Source organism: Euprymna scolopes, chromosome 45 (assembly GCF_053919585.1).
Source record: "Euprymna scolopes isolate OS-2025 chromosome 45, ASM5391958v1, whole genome shotgun sequence".
Taxonomy (NCBI): domain Eukaryota; kingdom Metazoa; phylum Mollusca; class Cephalopoda; order Sepiida; family Sepiolidae; genus Euprymna; species Euprymna scolopes.
In genome coordinates, this window is record NC_136526.1 from 7,258,848 (window position 1) to 7,281,848 (window position 23,001).

The window sequence follows — 23,001 nt, forward strand, 5'->3', positions numbered from 1 at the left end:
CACTTTTATAGTGATATAGATTACTAGTTTATTTGAAGCTTCTTTTAAATGGCATAAAAGATAAATTACAGATATATCACTTTACATATGGGGGAGGGAGGGGGCTAAGTCTGTGGCACATGTTGGAGGTATCTAGTGACCAAACAATACCATAATAATCAAGTGGTTATCACGGCATCGTTTGTCATTAAATTATTAAACCAATAATAAACCTAATTTCGTTTAATGTTCCTTATTCATTAGCCTCTCCACAAGGACAGACACAAGGTCAGTTTTTAAATGTAAAATTCATCCCCCCTTAAAAAAAGAGCACTCTAGATTGGAACAAAAATTGTCTCTGTCTAGAAGGATTTCAGTTCACCGACAAGAGCCTGTGAAACTCTTCCGTTTGCCTGCTTTCCAGCTGGCTACAATATGATCGTCTTCAAGTCCAATGTAAACAAGCTCTTGAACCTTTCCCCTCGAGTAATCCAATTTACCAAATTTCTAACGATTACTACAATATTGTGCCACTGACTACCGTACACTCATTAACCCTTATTCTCGCATAGCATCAGAATAGATACTGTTCGTTAACTCTTATGATAATCCTAACGTTGAAAACATTGCTTTTGGACCATCTTACATGAATCGAGCATTAGTTTTTGAATGGTATAAGAGATTCAAGGAAGGTAGGAAGTCTGAGGGATAATGTGTGGAATGTTGGTTGGTTGTTTTTGTTTTACGGCATATCAACCCTTTTTGGGTTATTTAATGCCGAATCCAAAGATTTAAGAAATTTTTTTAATAGAATATATTTGTTGTTTTCAAATCAGTTTCTAGTTAACCCATAGTTGGGACCCTAACAGGTACTACCACTCCGGGTCAGAGTGGACCTGGGAGCAATGGTAATTAAAGGGTGGCTCCACACTCCCCAAAGCCCGCAAACTGGGGCCTCACCACTGGATATAGTTTAAGGTCATATCCAGGACCGATGTGTGGAAGGAGTAAGCAAGTCAGAACACCAGAGTTGATTGGCCAAATAAAGAATTTCATAGTTAAGGACCGTTGTGTGTCTATAGTGCACAGTTTGATGTCAGTGTGGGAACTGTACAGACAATTATTCGTGAGGAACTGAAGATGCAGAAGATTTCAGTCCACAACTCCATCCTTGTCACAGACTATTTGACAAAGACGGGCATCAAGATGGTTTCTTAGCCTCATTATAGTCCAGACCTTGCTCTCTGCGACTTTTGGTTATATCCTAAGCTCTAAAGTAACCTTACAGGCTGTCGTTATGATACGAGCGAGATGAAAGGTGAGAATCATTAACATGCTCACACAACAGAATCTTCCAAAAGTTGTTGAAACAGTACAAGTGTTTTTTTTTTGTTTTTTTTTTAAAACACAGGAGTCGCCACTTATCAAGGCCCGGAGGCCACTCGAGGATAAAGGTTAATGGGTGTACAGTGGTCAAGGGGGAACATGTCAGTAATTGTTAGTGGAAATTTGGTAAATTGGATTACTTAAGGGGATGGCTCATCAAGAACTTGTTCACGTTGAACTTGAAGACAACCATATTGTAGTCAGCTGGAAAGCAGGAAAACGGAAGACAATTCCATAGGCGTGCAGTTCTAAAAAAGAAGCTTTGTTCATGGAATCTACGTTTAGGTTTAGGCACAGATAAAGAGTGGGGGGAGGAATTATTGATAGTGGTTTCCGCTAAACAAGTTTTTTTTTTTTTTGTGAAAGTCAGGCCGGGGGGGGGGACCATAGATTGAAGCTCAGACGAGCACTTGCCATGGAAATAACGATAAAGCAGAGACAGGCTCGTGACGTCTCTTCTGGGGAAAGAGGTTTCAGGGAAGAGAAAAGCATATCCCCCACTAAGCTATGAAGTCTATTTTGAACTCTGTCAAGGTAGAATAAGCTGCTTCTAGCAGTTCTGGCCCAGATGTGGCAACAGTACTCCATCCTTGGACACTTGACTTTTATATAGGTAGAGAATTGCATCCGCAGTGAGATATCTACTGGAGTAGTAGAATGATCCCATCATTTTCCGAAAAGTAGATTATTTCGAAGGGAACTAAAGTTTCATGTGTTAAGGTTAATCGCAATTGTACTTTAAATGTTGCCGATACTGAGGAATTACCCTTAATTCCACAGAAAAGTGGAACTTACAAATGAATTTCACCAAGCACTTTATCCATTACGCCACAAGTCCTTCTTGAGGTTCAAGGTTTTTTCTTAAAATACTCAGTGCGGGAGACACCCAAAATGCAATTGCAAATTTATTAGGAATTCTACCCAATCCTGGTTGACGGAACGAGGGTATGCAAGCTCCAGTGGATTAAATATAGGGTTCCGTTCAAAATTATGTGCAGCTTCCGAGTTTGACAGAGAGATCCAGAGTTTGACAGAGAGATCCAGAGTTTGACAGAGAGATCCAGAGTTTGACAGAGAGATCCAGAGTTTGACAGAGAGATCCAGAGTTTGACAGAGAGATCCAGAGTTTGACAGAGAGATCCAGAGTTTGACAGAGAGATCCAGAGTTTGACAGAGAGATCCAGAGTTTGACAGAGAGATCCAGAGTTTGACAGAGAGATCCAGAGTTTGACAGAGAGATCCAGAGTTTGACAGAGAGATCCAGAGTTTGACAGAGAGATCCAGAGTTTGACAGAGAGATCCAGAGTTTGACAGAGAGATCCAGAGTTTGACAGAGAGATCCAGAGTTTGACAGAGAGATCCAGAGTTTGACAGAGAGATCCAGAGTTTGACAGAGAGATCCAGAGTTTGACAGAGAGATCCAGAGTTTGACGAATCACACAAAAAGGTTTGGAAACGTGAAAATAACGAGACTATCAATGAAAATGCATATGAAAAATGTATTGAAGGCACCTTGTACATATTTTTTGTGTAATTAAAACTATTTTAATTGGTCCGCAGTATCCGTAGCGATTGTTGGAATGTATATAAAGACAAATGGCAAAAGAAACAATGCATGAATTAGTCACAATGCATATGGCAAAGCATAGGATAGAGTATGACGACTACCCTCTTCCCAGTTGATTGCATTGTGCCTAATTTTATTTAATAAAGAATTTTTTTGGTACTAGTGCAGAGAGTGATCCGGACGTAAATAATAACGTTATTTAAAAAGCCATTCTTAACATGGGGAGGGGAGGGTGTTTTGTACCTATTCTATACTTCAACCTTACAATTGAATAAAAAAAAAAAAAAAACTTTAATTAAACTTGGAAATACGATTTAAAAAATAGCGCGGATCACTCTCTGCAATAGCACAAAAAAATTAATGCCTTGGATTTTTATAAAACTTTCTGAAAAGTTGTAACTAACTGATTTCTGTATAATTTTGTGATACTAGTGCACTTATTGATCCGTGCTGAAATAATGTTATTTAAAAAGCCATTCTTAACATGGGAAGGCGAGGGTGTTTTGTACCTATTATGTACTTTAACCTTACAATTGAATAAAAAAAAACATTAAACTTGGAAATACGATTTAAAAAATAGCGCGGATCACTCTCTGCAATAGCACAAAAAAATTAATGCCTTGGATTTTTATAAAACTTTCTGAAAAGTTGTAACTAACTGATTTCTGTATAATTTTGTGATACTAGTGCACTTATTGATCCGTGCTGAAATAATGTTATTTAAAAAGCCATTCTTAACATGGGAAGGCGAGGGTGTTTTGTACCTATTATGTACTTTAACCTTACAATTGAATAAAAAAAAACATTAAACTTGGAAATACGATTTAAAAAAATAGCGCGGATCACTCTCTGCACTAGCACCGTTTCATCCTCAATCAGAATTTCTACACTAAACTGAAGTTTTTTTTTTGTTTTTTGTTTTTATTATTTTATTTTTTTTTTTTTTTTTGCATTTTCACCCCAAACAAGGCACAGTTCCATTTTAATGTAGGGAACTACTATCGGGGAAATAATTGTAGAGACACGATGTAGGGAGTTTAGCAGCAAGATGACTTTACATTACACTTGAATTTCAGCATATCAGTGCAGTCGGGGAAACAGGAACCCAGAAGGGAATTCCATTCCAAAGTCTAGCAGTTCTAGGGAAGAAACTATTAAAGTAGAAGGCTTTCAGGCATCTGGGGATCTATACTGTGTAGAGGTGAGACTTTGCTGCTTGTCCGAGGTCTTCACGTCGAGGAAATACAAGGGCTTGTAGTTCGGAGGAGCAACTACCATTACAATACTTTTAAAACAGGCAGAGGGATGGAACATTTCGTCAATGAGAGAGGCTGAAGCCTAGCTGACAGTTCAGGGCCAATTAGGTTCACGACTCTTTAACCCTGTCCAGGAGTTAGACTAGTATTAGATGCTCCAGCCCAAATGTGATAATACTCTATACATGGGCGAATGGTCGCCTTGTAGAGATACAGGATACCTTTTAGGCATAAATAACTTTCTAGCATGGTAGAGAGAGCCCACCTTCCTTGCAGAAGCTGTTGCAATACCCTCGATGTATCTGTGTCAATTCGTTCCACTGTGAACGTTCAGCCAAGGAGTTTGAACAAAGTACTTTCAGGTAATGTATCATTAGCCACAGCTATTGGTGGTTGAGAAAGTTTCTTGTGATTATTAAAGGAAACAAGCTTAGTGTTGGCAGCATTGAATGTTACCATCCATTTTTGTCCCCATTCCACTACAGATCGGAGGTCTTCCTAAGGTTTTTGCCATTGCCTTTGATGTGCCCCCCCTTTCTTTTTTAGGGGAGTTTGATTCTCCCCTCACACACATTAATCAAGTTTTCATAGAGGAGATAAAAAGGAAAGTAGAAACTAAAGAACCATTTGCTCTGGCATATTATTTAAATGCTGAGAATAAAAAAAATTTTTTAATTAAAAAATAAAATAAAAAAAAATAAAATAAAATAAAATAAATAAAATAAAATAAAATAAAATAAATAAAATAAAATAAAATAAATAAAATAAAATAAAATAAATAAAATAAATAAAATAAATAAAATAAATAAATAAAATAAATAAATAAAATAAAATAAAATAAAAAAAAAAAATTAAAAAAAAAAAATAAAATAAAATAAAAAAAAATAAAATAAAATAAAAGAAAAATAAAATAAAAGACCTTGTCCAAATGCAGTATGGGACCCAACATAAATTAGCTATTTTTATTAAACAAATCCACAACCCCCAACCCCGTTTTTCTCCCACCCCTATATCATCTAGAACACTCAATGTGCAAACAACCAAGATTTGCAGAGTTGCGCACACCTAGATTTCTTTACTTTTTTTTTTTTTTTTTTTAATACTATTAAATAGCGTCTTCACCTCGGAGAGCGTTTTAGAAAATCTCCATTTTATTTGGACACTTTTTTTTTTTTTTTTTTTTTTAAACAGTACACACATTTCCCCAAAACCCCTGGACTTGGAGGGGAGAGTAAAACTTGCTGTAGTTTCAAATGATTTGAAATAACAGCAAGGGGAGACTTGATTCCAAATATTTCTCATATGTTATATCTCCCCTCTTTTGGAAATAGGGTACGATTATGAATATCTCCAGTATCAAATAATTCTTGTACACTAAAATTTACTTTATGTATGAAAACCAAAGAGAGGAGATAACATACGAGAAATATTTGGAATCAAGTCTCCTCTTGCTGTTATTTCAGATCATTTGAAACCATAGAAGCAAGTTTCAGTCTCCCTCCATCAAGGCCAGAGGTTTTGGAGAAATATCCTATTTTTTAACTAGGAAAACAAATGACTATGATGGAAACATTTAATGGCTTTAAAAAAAACTGCCAAAAAACTGATGGATGATCCTCTTAACGTGCGACTTTAAGGGTAAATGTCATATAGCTCACTACACAATTCAGGTCATTACCTTTCCAACGAGCCTTCATTTGTTGTATTCTGATCAATAGTTGAGATCTTCAACTTATAAAATTGCTAAAAAAGGTGGTATATCTATGTATATATCGATATTCGGATATAGTTTAAGCTCATATCCAGGACCTCCCAAAAGCCAAAGTAATCGAAATAACATTCAACAGTCATACTTTTTTATGGATAATAAAAACAAAATTAATTTTTAAGCGAAAAAAGTCAATTTGGTATACCTTTTTGTTTTTTTTGTTTTTTTACCCAAGTCCAACTCACCGTTCACATTAGAAATGTCGACTTCTATAGGTTTTCTGGTATGTTTACAATAAATAAACACCTCAACCTCCCCATGTTAAGAATGGCTTCCGGAATTTTTTTTTTTTTTTTTTTTTTTTTTTTACATGGTGGTCACCACTTATCAAGCCCGGAAGCCACTCAGGGATAGGGTTATTGCAAGTACAGTAAATTAGTGTGGAGATTTAATGAAGTGTTTACTTAAGAGGATGGTTCATTAGGAATTTGTTAACGTTGGACTTGAAGACATCCAAGTTGTAGTCAGTTGGGAAGCAGGCAGACGGAACAGAGTTCCACAGGCATGTAGTTCTAAGAAAGAAGCTTTGTTCATGGAATCTACGTTTTGATTTAGGCACAGTGGGGGAAATTTTTCACAGTGGTTTCAGCTAGACGGGTGTTTTTCGTGAAAGATTGGCGAGGGGGTACCAGAGATTGGAGTTCAGACGAGCACCTGCCATGGAAGTAACGATAAAACAAGGATAGGCTCGCAACGTCTCTACTGTGGGAGAGAGGTTGCAGGGTAGAGAAAAGGGCATCCCCCACTAAGCCACGAAGTCTATTTTGTACTCTGTCAATGCAGGATAGGCTGTTTTTAGCAGCTCCTGCCCAGATATGGCAGCAGTATTCCATCCTTGTCAGCATACCCAAAAACCTATAAAAATTGACATGTCAAATATGAACGAGGAGTTGGACGTAATGTAAAAATGTACCGAATTTAAAACGAAACGAAATCTAAATTTCCATTCCATTTTTACAACAAGCGTAAAACAGGGCATTCTCCACAAGTTTTACCTTTACAACCTATCACACAGAAAAACGTATGCAGCTTTAAGTTTACTAAAGGAGTTTTAAATTCTTCAAAACTGGGGCCATGCAAGTAAATTTAGCTTCCTAGATATATCAGATATATGTACCTGCCAAACTCTGATAAGCTTTAGGTAAACCTACATTTGTTTCTGATAATTTTTATCTTTCATCCACGTAAATAAATCGCCATTACTATCTACCTACTCATAGCAACCTCATCTTCCTGATCTAACCTTTCATGAGTCATTTATTATAGCAATTATTAAACACTGACACTATTTCAAAATTTTTTGTAAAAAAAGCATTGGGGGTGGGGAAGCCATACACGAGTGAGGCCGCTATTGCCAAAACAATAGGCACCGGCTACAATGTTGAATGCAGCGCACTGCAGAGACCGTTCGTTAAAAAAAAAAAAAAAAAAAAAAAAAAAAAAACACTATCAAATTAAATTTTTTTTTTTTTTTTTTTTTTTTTGAGAACTTCATTCCAAAACGGATGCGTACAATATAACCTTTTTTCGATATTTTCATTTGTTAATGTCTTGATTAAACTGTACAAGTACCTGTTTTTTTGGAATAAGACTATTTTAGCAAAACCTTGAAATCTGATTATCCAAAGCATTTTATTGTCTATGTGTGTTGCTATACAGACACACATTAATGATACTACTCATAAGAGTTCCAATACCCCAATCGGGACGCACCATGACTATTTGTGCAAAATTTAAAAAATAGCAAGTGCCCATGCAAACAAAAATGACAAATAACTATGTTAAAAAAAAAAATCATCTGGCCACAAATGTGAATGAAGCCCGGAGGTTATGAACCTGCCCAGATATCCACGACATCAAAATAACTTTTCTATTCAAACAAATTCAAGAAAGCACGCTAGACACGCACGTGTGTTTACCAAAGTTGGTTAAAAAGAAACAAAGTTTTTTTGTGACTCCCTTCTTTTAAACGATCATATTTCTTAGAAATTGACCGTTTCTGAATTTTCACTTATTCGACCGAGAATTTTCAGGATGTACAAGTTTCAACCTGATCCAATGCTACTCGGAAAAGTTTTTGCCTATATATATAAGATTTTTATGGATACATAATTTTAAAGAAATTTTCTGAAGAACATCGAACGTAGTGTCATAATTGCTGAGGTTTTAGTTTTTTTCTATAGTTTAAACAAACCATTAAAAAGAAACTTTCGAAAAGACCAACTTCTAAAGTATATTTCTCCTAAGCATAAATTAGATAAAAGGGATAAGGGGTGGAAGAGAAAAAAAAAAAAAACCTATCGAGACGTCTTTCAGCCAACCCTTCGAGATTAACGTTGGTAACGGGGGGGGGGAGAAATCATTTAAAAACGTGGTCTAAAGACCGTAAATTAATGGCGAGGGTAATAAAAAAAAAAAAAAAAAAAAAATTGTATAGGGAATAGGGAAAAAAAAATTTAATTTATTACAGTGACAAATTTGTGGATACACGGATGAAACTTTCTCGGTTTTACACAGCGCGCTTGAGAATTCACTTAAAAATTTGAGGCTGTATCCATTAATTTGTGCCAACCATCTCTGTAAGCAAAGAGAGTATACCCATAATTTCTAAATTATGGGTATTCGCCGAGATTGTTTCTCATATATATATATATATGACTAGCGGGGATGCCCCGCGTTGCTCGGGTGTTTGGAGGTGTAAAAGACAAAGTGATAGGAAGCAGGCAGGCTCGAACTCGTAACGCGAAGGCGGGCGAAAGGAAAGCCGAGATCTTACTGCTACGCTACGACACAAGAGGAAGTGAAAAGCATTTAAATTTAACGATTAAGTTGACTTGCAGAAATGAGTTCACACAGGAATGAAGGTTGACTGTAGGCCAGCTTCTGCCGTATTTTGCTTCCCCACAATGTTGAAAAAAAAAAAAAAAAACAGCCCCGCCCCACCCCACCCCGAAAAGGGAGAGCTCTTCAAATGAATAACAATTGTTTGATATGAAGGGTTTTCCCCCCACATTGATCAAAGTTAATTGCATTTCTGGAGGTCCCGGCCGGAAAGCCAGGCGGCCTATTTCGCTCTGATTAGTTTTGCTTTTATACGAAAGACAAACCAACATGTGAAAGGACGGAATAGCATGATTTTTTTTTTTTTTTTTTTTTTAAAGTCTATCGAAATAAATGTAGAGACGTCCGTCCGTGAATCATTACGATCTAGAGAGTATATAAAAAAATACGAACGTGGTCGAGAGCCCCCCCCCTCTCCAAAGCCTTTCGCAGACATACAAAAACGCGCACGTCACTTTTGCCTTTTATATATAGAATAGCAGGGGGGGGGGGGAGTTACCCGGCATTGCCCGAATGTTTGTAGGTGTGTGTTTTTGGGTTTAAAAAAAAAAAAAAGTGCGACTTGGCAGGTGCCTGTTTTTGATGAGTTAATGACGTCCACTTTGAGTGCGGGGCAGTGTTTTATTTACCGCGAGTGTTCGCTGCTCTTTTTTTTTTTTTTTTATACGAAAAAGCTTAATGCACATGCGGGGGATCGAAAATTGTTGAATATTTATCTTTTGAAATTGAATAGACAGGCGACCCCGGTTGTTAACTCATAGATATTATCATTTAGGCGCGATATAAAGTTTTAAGTTGTGAGGCGACCGATCGGTTCTTGGAAAAAAAAAAAAAAAACTTTCTGGGACATACACGAAAACACACATTTTTGCTTTTATATTTATAGACTAGCGGAGGTACCTGGCGTTGCCTGGGTGTTTTGAAGGTGTAAAAGAAAACAAGTTTTGGTAGGAAGGTAGGCTCGAACCCAAAGTCTTGACGCGAAGGTGGAAAAGGGAAAAAAAAAAAGACAGGTATCTTACCCACTGCCACAAATGAAAAATGTTTTAATTTAACGACTAAAAACTTAACGGAACAGGTGCGTGAATTTAATGAGGTCAAACATCACGCCGTAGAGGAGAGTAGCAATTGTCTGATATAAGGGGTTCCCCCCCGCATAATCGAACATTACTTTTGTGGACGTCGCTAGTACGAGTGCCAGGTAGTTTGGATTCTACGGATTCAGTTTCACTTTCTGTTATACTGAAAAGCCAAAGAAACTGAATATTTTTTTAGATGAGGATTGAAAATACCACGAAAATAGCTTGTAAAAGTCATTCAAATAAAAGATAGACGTGACCTCCCTTTGTAAATATAATTTAGACACTATATAAAAAGTTCTAAGAAAGAGTGACCATCCCAGCTTTGCCAGACATACAGAAAAAAATGCACACACAATTTTGCCTTTTATATAGAACTAGCGGTGTGTGTGGTGTTAAATAAAAAAGAACCCGGGGGGGGGGGATGTTAGGATCGAACCCGAAACCCTGAGGTGAAGCTTGAAAATAAAATCGGCCAGCCAGAATGAGTTACAGAAAGAGGTTTGAATTTATTTAAGAATGAAATTGACAGGTGCGCGCCCGGAAGTGGTCGAGCGTTATGACGACGTAGGTTTGTTTGTTATAAGTGCAGAAAAAAAAAAAAAAAAAAAAAAAAAAAAGAGAAAAGAGAAGAGAAACACTTAAGCGGGGGGGGGAACACTAACGTAAGGCAAACGAACGATGAAAATCGAAAAACGAACACGTGAAAAAATGGCTTAAATAAGCCTGTTTCGATATTAAAATTTAAAAACTGTGGGTACCCGGGTGTTTTGGGGTGTGTGGTCGGGGGTGGATAAGCGAAGTAAAAATAAAACAGAAAAATGAACGTTACGAGAAGAATAGCTTAAATAACACTGGTTCAATATTTAAATTGAAAAAAAAAAAAAAAAAAAAATGACATCTCACATCACGATTCGAACCCAAAACATTTAGATAATGAACCAACATGCTAATCAACTGACCTAATGCGACTTGCATGAAATTTGTTCAGTTTTTCAACGATTTAAAGTAAATCAGGTCATGACGTCATCTGACGCATGCATAGAACCGGTCGAGAGAGCAGTTTTTGTTGACCCCCACCCCTGTCGAAAATTGTCGATTTCGGGGTGAAAAAATGAACGCTTTTAGCCAATTTTTCGATATTTTTGGAGCGAAGGATGGAGCTTCACTATGATACAGAGTTTGTGAATTTTTGTTGTGTCTGTCGAAAGTTTTTAACAGACACAAACATACACGTACATTTTCGCTTTTATATATATAGAAGTTTACTATTTTACTGAATTTTTTTAGACGAGGATTGACTATTTGGCTTATTAAGACTATCCTCAGCTTGAATGTTACATATTTCAGTTGATGCCAACTCCAACCTTTCCGATGTATCTTGTCCAACTAATCTGTACAGAAGTTCCAACATTTTATTTAATCCATAGAGATAGCATGCTCTTTTGCCCATTAGCCAAGATTGAATTTACCTAGCACTTTATCCGTTAAGCCATGGGTATGTGGCATAACAGATAAAATACTAATTCAGGTCTACATGACACTGAAGTTGATCGATCAATCCTCAGTGTAGACAAAAAAAAAAAAATTATTCGAGACTTACCTGATTATGGCTGACAGAACAAGATCATTCTACCTCTGGATTAAAGAGTTTCATTCGAAATTCAGTACAGATTCACGAGTTTGACAAGATATACTCTATGATCAGGTTACATCAGTCGAAACGTATGATTAAAACTAAAGACGAGAACTAATCCAAATTATTTAGGACTACCGACAGACATTACGGAATAAACCGTAAATTATACAGATTGATTTAGAAAGCATTGCAGAATTTCTACAGTACCGCACTAGTTCTGTAGTGTATTTAGAAAAAATGGAACAAAATTGCAAAATTTCAGAATATTTGTTAAATTACAAAAAAAAAAAAAAGAAAAGAAAAAAAGAAAAAAAGAAAAAAAAAATTAAGATCCAGATTAAATTGTTAACGTTTTTTTTTTTAAATTCTATTTTTTTTTTTTTTTTTTTTACCTCACTAGCTCTGTAGTGTATTTCTTTTTTATTACATTTTCACCCCAAACAAGGCACATCGCCACTTTGATGTAGGGGGTTACTATCAGGGACCTAAGCTACAGGGGTACTATGTAGGGAGTTGGGCAGCAAGATGTCGGTTCACGTTAAATTTGAACTTCTGCATGTCAGTACAGTCGGAGAAGCAGGGACCCGAAAGGGAATTTCAAAGTCTAGCAGTTCTGGGGGAAGAAACTACTGGAGTAGAAAGCTCTTACATCTAGGGATCTCTACTAAGTAGGGGTGAGATTTAGCTGCTTGTCGAGGGGGTAGTATTTATGTCAAGGGGGTACAAGTGCTCGCAGTTTACAGTTTAGAAAAATTAAAACAATTACAGAGTATTTAAATTACAAAATACAAATGCTGAAAATAAAATAAAATTTAGATTTAATTGTTATGAACGTTTTTTTTTTCAAACTTCAATTTTTTTTTTAATTTTAATTATACTAACTTTTGAAATACAAACTTCTTTTTTTTTTTATATATATATAAAATTAAAGTTTTAGAACCAAGAGCAAATTGGTGAATTAATATAAAATCAGATAAAATTGTTAATATATGAAAAAAAAAAAAAAAAAAAAAAAAAAAAAAAAAAAAAATTAGAAAATTTCAGTTAGTCATCTGCTTTTAATGATCAAGGGGATTTACAATGAAGCAAGCCATTAGGTTTTTTTTAAGTTCAGGGAACTTTTGTCATTACTAACGAACAGGTTATTACCATTGTTGACCAAGGGAAGAGGCAAATGTAATAATTTATGGAAGTGAAACCTGGTCTGTTAACATTTGAGGACATGTTTGCATGGAGAGAAATGATATAAAATTATACGATTTGATGTGTAATCCGAATCTTAAGGACAGGTATATTTCCAATAACCCCAGGAAAAAAAAAATCTGGACAGTTTAGAGAGACTAGGTACGGTCAAGTCGAAAGAATAGACTTCTTGGATTAGTTGAGCTAGCCAGTTTAGTTTAAAGACACGAGAGGAAACAAAAATGAACCAGAGGAAACTAGTGATAATTTAAAACCTGGCCACAGATTGATTACTTTGGATGGAGGTTTTTGTTTTACGCATATCAACCTTTTTTAGGTTATTTAATGCCGAATCCAGTGATTTTGAAAAATTTTTTTAATAGAATGTTTTTTTTCAAGTCGGTTTCTATTTAACCCATAGTTGGGACCCTAACAGGTACTACCACTTCAGATCAGAGTGGACCTGGGAGCAATGGTAATTAAAGGGTGGCTCCACACTCCCAAAAGCCCGCAAGCTGGGGCCTCACCATCGGATATAGTTTAAGGTCATATCTAGAACCTGATTACTTTGGAAGTGAATTTCTTGAAGCTGTTTAATATATGCCAGCATCTAAAACGATGCTAAAAAATTGACCGTGATTTACTACAAAAACTGCAGTAAATGCTTGTACAAAATTTTTTAAAATCCAAAGTGTGGTTATCGAGAAAAGTTCAAATGAATGATTTTAGAGCAATTTTACCCGTATAATGCTCCCGGAATTATCCCGGAAAATCTGTTCTGGCAAAAATTTACTTTCACCATGACTAATATTTAAGCAAAATTTTTAAACTTCAAGGCGTGGTTATTGAGAAAAGTGCGAATAGATGAACGGAAGTAAATTACTAGTCAAATCCTCCTTTGTCAGAGGACGAAAAACCTTTTGGTCTAATAATACAAATTTCTTTACTTGTAAATCATTTTGACCAATTAAAAACAAATATTTTAAGTGTTATTTTTTTTTTTTTTTAATATACCAGTTAAATAGTTAAATAGTTCAACTCGTTTGCCTTTGCAAATATTGCAAATACAAAACCGGGGAATGTCAACAATCAGATTTGACAAAATTCATTTGATAAAACTGTAGCTCTGCCCCCTTTACTATTAAAATAAAAACTTTTAGACAATTACGTCTGAAATTTTTAATCGGATTTTAGAGGGGAAGGTTACTTGATTCTTGTTCAGAATTACCCTACATTAAAAAATTTTTTTAATCTGTAGGATGTATTATTGGTGAGGAAACGAAAATACATTCCAAAAATCACATAAATTGATCAAGTAGTTTTATTTTTAATATTTTTTTTTTAATATTCATTCAATATCGAGGGGGGGGGGGACTCATTTTCAAATTTAACACTTGAGCGCCTACCAGGCAATAATGATCACCTTCAAGACCAGTTAGTGTTTTTAAGGATAGATAATCATTAATGCCTGGTAACCTGGAACTAGGTGATTATTTTACGTCAAATTTATACAGGATAGAATGATAAAATTGTCGCCTTAAAGACTACATGATTCCATTTCCATTTGATGAATTTTTTTTTTGTGTTGTAGACCATCAACTTGGTCACTTGTGTACAAATCTCAATAAAGATAGGAGTCTTCTATCATGTCTGAAAGTGACACAATGTTTAACAAGCGAGATCGAAGACGCACCACTGTACAACTCCTGCTTTTTACCAACCCAAGTTATGACAACAGGACCATTGCCCGCACCCTCAAAATGCAAATCCGAACAATTTCAACACTTGAGGGCACAGCTCGAAGTTTCCAATCACGGTTATGGTCTTTGGTGCGGTTTTAAGCACAGGCCACATCATGCCACCTCACATCTTCCAAATCTGCTTGAAAGTCAACACCAAAATGTACTTGCATGTGCTGAAGAGTACGGTGATCCCCTGGTGCAATCAAGTGGCCAAAGAGAGCCAGGCTTGGCTTCAGAAAGAGTGCTACGACTTTGTACCCTTCTCTCACTGCCCCCCTCCTCCCCCTGACCTGAACCTGTTGGACTACTTTGTTTGGTCATGCGTCGAGAATATCACCAACATGACCTCCCACAACAACAAAGCCAGCCTTATCGCCACCACTCGCCGAGTATTGGCAGAGCTCCCACTCGCACTTGGTGGAAAAGGTATGCTCCCAGTTCCGGACCCGTATCAACATAGTAATTGAAGGTGGCTACATTGAATAGATGTCAACTATTACGTAATCAAGTTACTTGAATTGGTTTTTCAATAAATCTTTAAAGCTGCAGGGTTTTCTTTAGGGCGACAATTTTATCATTCCACGCTCTGCATGTAAAAATCGCTAAAAGCAGTAGAAACAGTTTTAGTAGAATCAACACAAGGGGGCAGAACTCCAATAATGTTAATCTCCAAAATTCTTCCTTTCTAGTCTACAAACCTTCAGACCAAACCATTTTCTCCAAGTTTCCATTTTCTACATAAAAAAAAAAAAATGCAAAGTTTGTTTTGTGTCAAATGTTTAAGGAGTCATAAGAAATTTCAAACTAATAGGTAACCATCTATGGTTTAATAAAATTTTTGGATCCATCAAAAATGTTAGATGGCTGTCCAACAGCTGCAGGCATGAAAAACAAACCACATTGGTTTTAGACTTCAACCTAATTAAAAAAAAAAAAAAAAAAAAAAAAAAAAAAAAAAAAACTTTATGTGGCTGCCACCAGATTCATTTCTTAGGATAGATGGATTTTGGTATTCTGGCCCTTTGATACCGAATATCAAACCCTAATAAATCCATCACCATAAAATAGGACCTTAAGATGAGGCAAAAAAAAGATAGGAAAAATATCGTTCTAGTTAGAATATCGTAAAAAGTGATATAAATATATTTAAATAAAATAATTATTCATTTGTGTTATATATAGCTTAAAAAGCAAAATAAGATAGGTGATCCTACTTCCGGGTCGTGATTTGGTCAATGGAAGTGATATCACAGAAAGGATGCCAAGCCCTTTCTGAAATTAGACCTGAGAGAGACCAGGTCGCTTCGTTTCTTCGTCCGTCCATAGTTTCGGCCAGTTTCAAATGTAATAGCAGTTCTTTTTTTCTTTAGCTCCTAAAAGTGCCAACGAGGTAAGAATCCAAAATCTTTATTTGATTGGTCATGATTTACGTATTAGGTAGCCTTGTTTTTAATATATTCAGTTCGACAGTCACATTTCTTATTCCACGTGATAGTCTTGGAAAAAAAAAAAAAACTTTTTTGTATCGCATGTGTCTGGTGTCGCTATTATGTCTATCTCCCATCCTTTTCTTTGTATTTTATTTGTTTTCATTTTATTTTTGTAAAATATCGTTTTGCGTTTATGTCAATTTTTTTTTTTTTTTATTGCAGTTTTCACAGCTGCATACGTACAAGAACGAAATTATTCTAACCATAATCAAAGCAGTTAGTTCTCTCACGCATGTCAGGAGGCTAAAGGAATGACAATGTACGTACTCATCACAAAAACGAAAATGTCATATTCCAAAAATGTAAATTAATCTTTTTTTTTATAGAAAATCTTTATTTTTACCATCTTCAGTAAAATAGTATATCGTAACCATTACAAAGTTGATTTTGAAAAAAAAACTAGTAATTCGAACAGCCGTCTCCCTTTATTAAAAATGGTAGATCACGATTTTGCTTCCTCATAAAATTGGATTCTTTTGGCGCTTGTTAAGTCGACAAATCGATTTTTTAAATATTGATTTATGCGAAAAAACAATATTACATACTTAATTGTTATGTCAAATAGTAATATCCAGAAATTATAAAAATTCAAGCAGAACTGCTATTGTGTTAAAAAAAAAAAAAAAAAAAAAAAAAAAAAAAAAAAAAAAAAAAAAAAAAAAAAAGTATTGCTATAGACAAATATTGCATCCATGACAATCTAAAATTCCTTTGGAGTTATGTCCCTTGCGTTTAGACTTACCATCTACTTTATAACGTCTAAGAAAATGCGATTTTACCCAATTTTCTGTGAAAATTACAGAACTACAAATCACTTTCTACTCAAATTTTTGGATATATTTCTATTTTCTGGCATAATTAAGTACGTAATATTGTTTTTGCTTAAAACGGCATAAAAATAAATAACGATCCATCTACTATCAACAAGCAGTTTTGTATTTTTTTTTTTTTTTTAATTAAAGCTACATGATCAATTTAGGTGATTTTTGGAATATGACATTTTCGTTCCATAAAGAGTACATATAGATTTTTCTGTATTTTTGTTTCTAATTAGGTTGAGTTCTAGACTTGCACCAACAGATGTTAAACTATAAAATAAAAAACTTTAATGTTAAAAGAATTGTAGAGTCAGTCTGTAGTTGGAAATTTTGGAAGGATGAGTATAGAAGCTAAAAGTTGTCAAATATTTTAGCTCATGTGTCGTTTGTAGCAGTCTAGGATACATCCTTGACAATCAGTCAAGGTGTGACCCCCCCACCCCCGTTAAGCTATCGTATGATTCTGTTTAGTCCTCAGAAGTCTGTACTCCCAGGACTTGCCTTCTGACAAGTTTGTTCGCCTATCAGGGATTGCAGACAGGATTCTTAAATATTTAGAACTGACGCCACAGCACTGAAATATGTTGGGTCTATATAATTATAAAATTCTGTGGACCTTGCTTGCTTTTCAATGATCGGGCGATTCCATCTTAAAAAAAAAAAAAAAAAAGGTACATGTGCTTATATTTCTCACCCGTAAAAACCACTTGTGGCGAGATGATGAGCTATCGATTTTAGTTTAAAAATCAATGTCTTATTGATTGAGATTATCGGACTGACTTCCTCATCTTGGTTGTTATCGTCACAACGTTTCTGCCGTTTTGCCCTCCGGCCTTCATCAGGTGTTTTGTATCGAACTGGGGAACCGTTTGTTAGGAGTCTCGAACCCAACCCTTTATTATTATTATTATGGGGATACCGTGTTCGGACTCCAGCTAGGCTCTGGGACATAGTTGCTGATTCTGTTTTGAATGTTACTTTTTACCGCCTTCGTTCAGGATTGAACTCAGCACCTTTGGGTAACTAAACTTTGATACAACGTCTAGGGCCACATGTCACTAGTAACATTCAAAACTGAGAATCAGCAACTATGTCCCAGAGCCTAGCTGGAGTCTGAACACGGTACCCCCGTAATAATAATAATAAAGGGTTGGGTTCGAGACTCCTAACAAACGGACCCCCAGTTCGATACAAAACACCTGATGAAGGCCGGAGGGCAAAACGGCCGAAACGTTGTGACGATAACAATCAAGATGAGGAAGTCAGTCCGACAATCTCAATCAATGAAAACACCTCATCTCAAAAATACAGACAATTACTAAATGTCTTATTACTGCTAGTGAAAAATTTTATTTGAAAAATAAAATAAAAATAAAATAATCGGTTTTGGCATCATAAAATGAGCACATTTACCAATTAATCATACCAGCACTAATTTATTTATTTTTATATATATATATATATATATATATATATATACACACACATACATACACACACACCAAAACAACTTTCCACTCATTCCTGAGCCATGCCCTATGCACACTAGTGGAGGGTGGGCTTTGGCCAGGTGTAAAATACACTTAAATATTTTAATTTGTTCATATTTAGTATATTATAGAGTTGCGATTTCCAAATTAAAAAAAAAAAAAAAAAAAGTATTTAGGTGCCATCAGCTAGAATCGAAACCAAAACTGTAGCATTCAAAGCTGATGACATAACTACTGTAACATGATACAAATGTTATGAAAAATAAACTTGGATGAATGTACAAAATGTATGAATTTTTTCAATTTTTGACCCTTTAAAAACCATAACTGACTAAAGACTCAAAAGAACGGTCCATAAAAAAAAAATTTTTTTAAATCATCTGAGGCCCCTAATGCCACTCTGCGACTTTAGTTTCAGAGGAGATAAAGTTTGAAAATATGGAGACAGTCTTTTATATATTAGATCGATTATATATCTTTTTTTTTTTTTAACCAAAATTTTTATATCAGAATCATGGTAATGTTCATATACCAATAAAAACAAAGTCAATATGTATCGACTCAATTAAGCTTTATGATTATTGGTTTTCATAATTGAGCATGCATGTATTTTTGTAACAAAAAAAAAAATATATATATATATATATATATATATATATATATATATAAAATAATAACACCATACAGTATTTCTTTGTGTTACAATTGTTTCATAAACATCCGGACAAAAAAAAAAATAGGGATTATAAATATGTTTATATATAGTAGAAACCTAGAATATAATGGCCCTAGGATACGTTTTTTCAGGTTATATGGAATACAATGTTTTTCAGACCCCTGGTTATAGTATTTACCCTGCCTTATGATGCCATTTATACATGCATGTGTGTGTGTGTGTGTATGTATATATATATATATATATATATATATATACACACACACACAGTATTTTGTTACTAATTTTTAATGACATATCCCAGAGTTCTTATATATATATATATATGACAAATGTATTTTGGTGTCTGAAGAGTAGCTATTTTTGGAATATTTAAAATGTTTAAATTTGTCCAAATGGTGACGAAACTAACGAGGAAATAACACCATATTTTCTTATTTTACATTTTGATTTTTGCAAATATGTGCGTGTGTGTATATATATATATATATATAAATAAGGGTTCTACATTGCAAGCGCATATTTGCGAGTGATTTTTCAAAATGGCTACAAATGAAAAGCTTATCTTTTGACGATTGTGTTTCTTTCACTGACAATCTTCTAAAGCTCACTACCGAGTGAAAAATATCTTTTCAACTTTTTGATATAAAAACAAAGTTATATTTATACAATAAAAGTTTAATAGAACAATAAACTTAAAGGCTGTTTAAAAAAAAAAAAAAAAAAAAACATCTGAAGTTACTATGTTTAACCCTTAAAGTATCAACATAAAATTTGTTGTATATTTAGAATTACTTAAAAGAAAAAAAAAAAAAAAAAAACCTTTGATTTACATACTCGTCAGAGCGAAGATGTCATTCTAAAAATCATGTGGGTTTGGCTAGTAACTTTTTTTATTTAGCTAGCCGTGTGTGTGTGGCATAGAGGCTAAGAAGTGAAGTTAGAAAGCTGTACGTTTTGGTTTCGATTCTAGCTGATGGCACCCAAATCATTTCACCGCTATATAGAAAGAGTTGAAACATTTTGCTTTTTGACAAATTTGGAAGACAATACCGAATCTTTCAGGAGTAAAAGAAAAAACAATTTTGCTAAGTTTTTTTACTTTAACGACAATTCAACACTCGCCTTTAAAATGACTTAAGTTTTCAGGTCCACTGAAAATGAATCACATTCAAATTCAGGGCAGACAAATAGTTTTCGGGATATTAAGATATCTTTTTCCAATGTATTTGCTGTTCTTAACATGGGGAGGGATGTTTTGTAACATGCATTAGTACTTGTTTAGTTGGAAAAAATATGGCCGCCAGTGAAAACTGGAGGGATTACATTGGATAACGGTCTTAATATCCAGAAATCTACTTGTCTGCTCCAGATTTAAATGTAATATTCGTTTTCAGCATACTCAACTAGTCAAACGGTGAATTCCAAGGTTCCGTTAAAGTAGGAAAAAATTTTTTTTTTAATTTAATTTTATCTTTAAATATTTAAGACTAGCCTGGGTGTTTGGAGTGTGCGAAGGAGGAAAAGAACGTTGGGGGGGGGGGAGTGACATCTTTACCGTTGTACCCATCGCCAAACCGCAAGTGGCGAAGGTTTAAATCAATCGAAAAGACAGGATGAAATATAAAAAATATCAGGAAAAAAAAAAAAAAAAAGCGAACCCCTCCTTGTAAAAAAGTGCCCGGTTGAAGGTAAAGAAATTAATGTTTTCGGCTAATTTTCAATATTTGTCATCCGAAGGGCGAGCTTCAAAACGATACCCATCTCATGAAGATCCATCGCCTCTGTCAATAGTTTTCAGCAGACATACATACATTTAAACAGACAGGTAAGATTTATATTATAGACTAGCATGGGTGCCCGGCCTTGACTGGGTGTTTGTCGGTGTAAAAGAAAAAAGTTTTGGTAGGCAGGTAGGCTTGAACCCGAACCCTTGACACAAAGGTAGAACAGAAAGTGTGAAAAAAAACCACATCTTACCAGTCAGCCACAACTGGACAGGAACTGAAAAGCTTTTTAATTTAACAATTAAAAAGTTAAGTGACAAGTGCATAAATTTAATAAGGTCAAACATCATGCGACAACGTTTTCACAAGATGTTGGGGAAAACCAGCTCACCATAAAAAGGGGAGTGTCCAAATGAATAGCAATCGTCTGATATAAGGGGTTTCTCCCCGCATTGTTCAAAGCTCGTTGCTTTTCTGGACCTCCTGGCACGAGTGCTAGGGAGCTTTGTTTGCTCCGGATTGAGTTCGCTTACATACGGAAAAGCCTAACAAACAAAAAAAAAAAAAAAAAAAAAAAAAAAAATAGTGTGTATTAGAAGATACATGCGACCTCGTTTCTTGAATCGTAGATATTACAATCTAGGTAGTATATAAGTTCTAAATTCGTCTTAGGACTTGCCTAGCTATTCAGTTTTTAAGTAAATTGTAAGCTAAACGGTTTTAATAGTTAAATCCTATTTCAGTCACGTGAATTGTTTAAGGTATTCATTTGCTTCCCCACCAAAGCAAATTAGGCACAAGGCCGTTTTTAATGTGGGGTAAAAACCAGCTCCCCTAAAAGTAGGCAAAAAGGGGATACTCTGGCTACCAAAACAAATTGTCCCAGTATAGAGGGTTTCCCGTCCATTGACTGGTACAAATTATCTTAAGTGTAGCATCTGCAGAACAGATACTACACTTTGACCTTGGCCCGAATGCCCAAAAGATTTCAACATTACAATGAAACAACTTATGATTGTCTGCCCTTTGATTTTCTGTTTCTTCTCCGTAGACAGGATGGTGGTGACAAGCAAGATGTGGTTCCTTCTGATTAATGATTATCTTCTAACGTTAGGGTCTCTTTCCTTGTGTTAAGAACAGCTTTCGTCGACTTGACAATGTCTAATTATTGGGCCAAATGTAGAGCATAAACCAGAAATCCAAAAGAGCAGACAATTTTGACTATAATCAACTTATTTTTCGTTGGGAAATCTTTTAATAAAAATATAACGTTAAAATACAGTCATAACAAGTTTTATCATACACATGAAGCGCCGAAATGAAAGTTCACCTGCAAAAATATAGTTGCCATCTTAAACAAGTGAGGGTAGACCTGAACGTGCTTTCTCCCCTCAAGACACGAATGAGCTTTCCCCCCGTTGCCATAAAATTCCTTTACACGTTTTTTTTCTGCGGATTATCGTCGATAAGACTTACTTTCATATTAGCAGAAAAAACAAAAAATTGTTAAGTTTATTTAATGATTTAATGTAGGGGATCACTTTTCAGTTATAACATTAAACTTATACCCCACTTTGCGGTCAATCAGCACAATTTCCATTTTTTTTTTTTCAGATTCCCTACTTTTTATTTAAAAAAAAAAAAAAAAAAAAAAAAAAAAAGCTTTTTATTGAAACCAACCGAGAGCTCTTTTTAGTATCCTCGCTGTTCCCTTAAGTGCAATTGTCTGGATCTCTTTTGCACTTGGTTCACCAGGAATATTAGTTAGGTAGGACTTCAGGTTCTTCTTAAGCCTTGTGACGCCTATAATAACTGGTGTGATTCATACCTCCCTAAGATTCCAGTTTCTTTTCATATACATGAGACCTTGGTATTTGGTTCGTTTCTCTCTTTAAACTCTGTTCAAAACCTCCATCATTAAGGACACACTTCAACCAAGGTTGTTTCTCTTTCATATAACTAAGTCAGGTTTCACAGCAACATTTTCAAGGTTGGTTGGTTGTTTTACGGCATATCAACCCTTTTCAGGTTATTTAATGCCAAATCCAAAGATTTGGAAGAAAGATTTTTTAACAGAATATATTTGTTGTTTTCAAGTCGTATTCTATTTAACCCATAGTTGGGACCCTAACAGGTACTACCACTCCGGGTCAGAGTGGACCTGGGAGCAATGGCAATTAAAGGGTGGCTCCACACTCCAAAGCCCGCAAGCTGGGGCCTCACCACTGGATATAGTTTAAGGTCATATCCAGGACTCATTTTCCAGGTAGATGGCTGTAGGGATTACATGATTGTGATGTATGGTATATAAATCATTTCCAACTGTTCTTTCAGGTCGATGTTCTTATGGACTTGCTGCTA

At 35.1% G+C, this 23,001-nt stretch overlaps 1 protein-coding gene across 13 annotated transcripts in view; it reads right to left on the bottom strand.

The window, feature by feature from the left end:
* Positions 1 to 23,001, bottom strand: part of LOC145269026 (uncharacterized) — a 185,118-nt gene that overhangs the window by 153,266 nt on the left and 8,851 nt on the right. For 2 of the 13 annotated variants that reach the window (XM_080124601.1, XM_080124610.1), the window contains exon 2: positions 15,138 to 15,173. The exons of the other annotated variants lie outside the window; for them this stretch is intronic. In XM_080124601.1, the coding sequence (XP_079980727.1) occupies positions 15,138 to 15,170 (33 nt within the window). In that variant the 5' untranslated portion in view covers positions 15,171 to 15,173. The remainder of the gene's footprint in view (positions 1 to 15,137; positions 15,174 to 23,001) is intronic. 13 annotated transcript variants of the gene reach the window in all.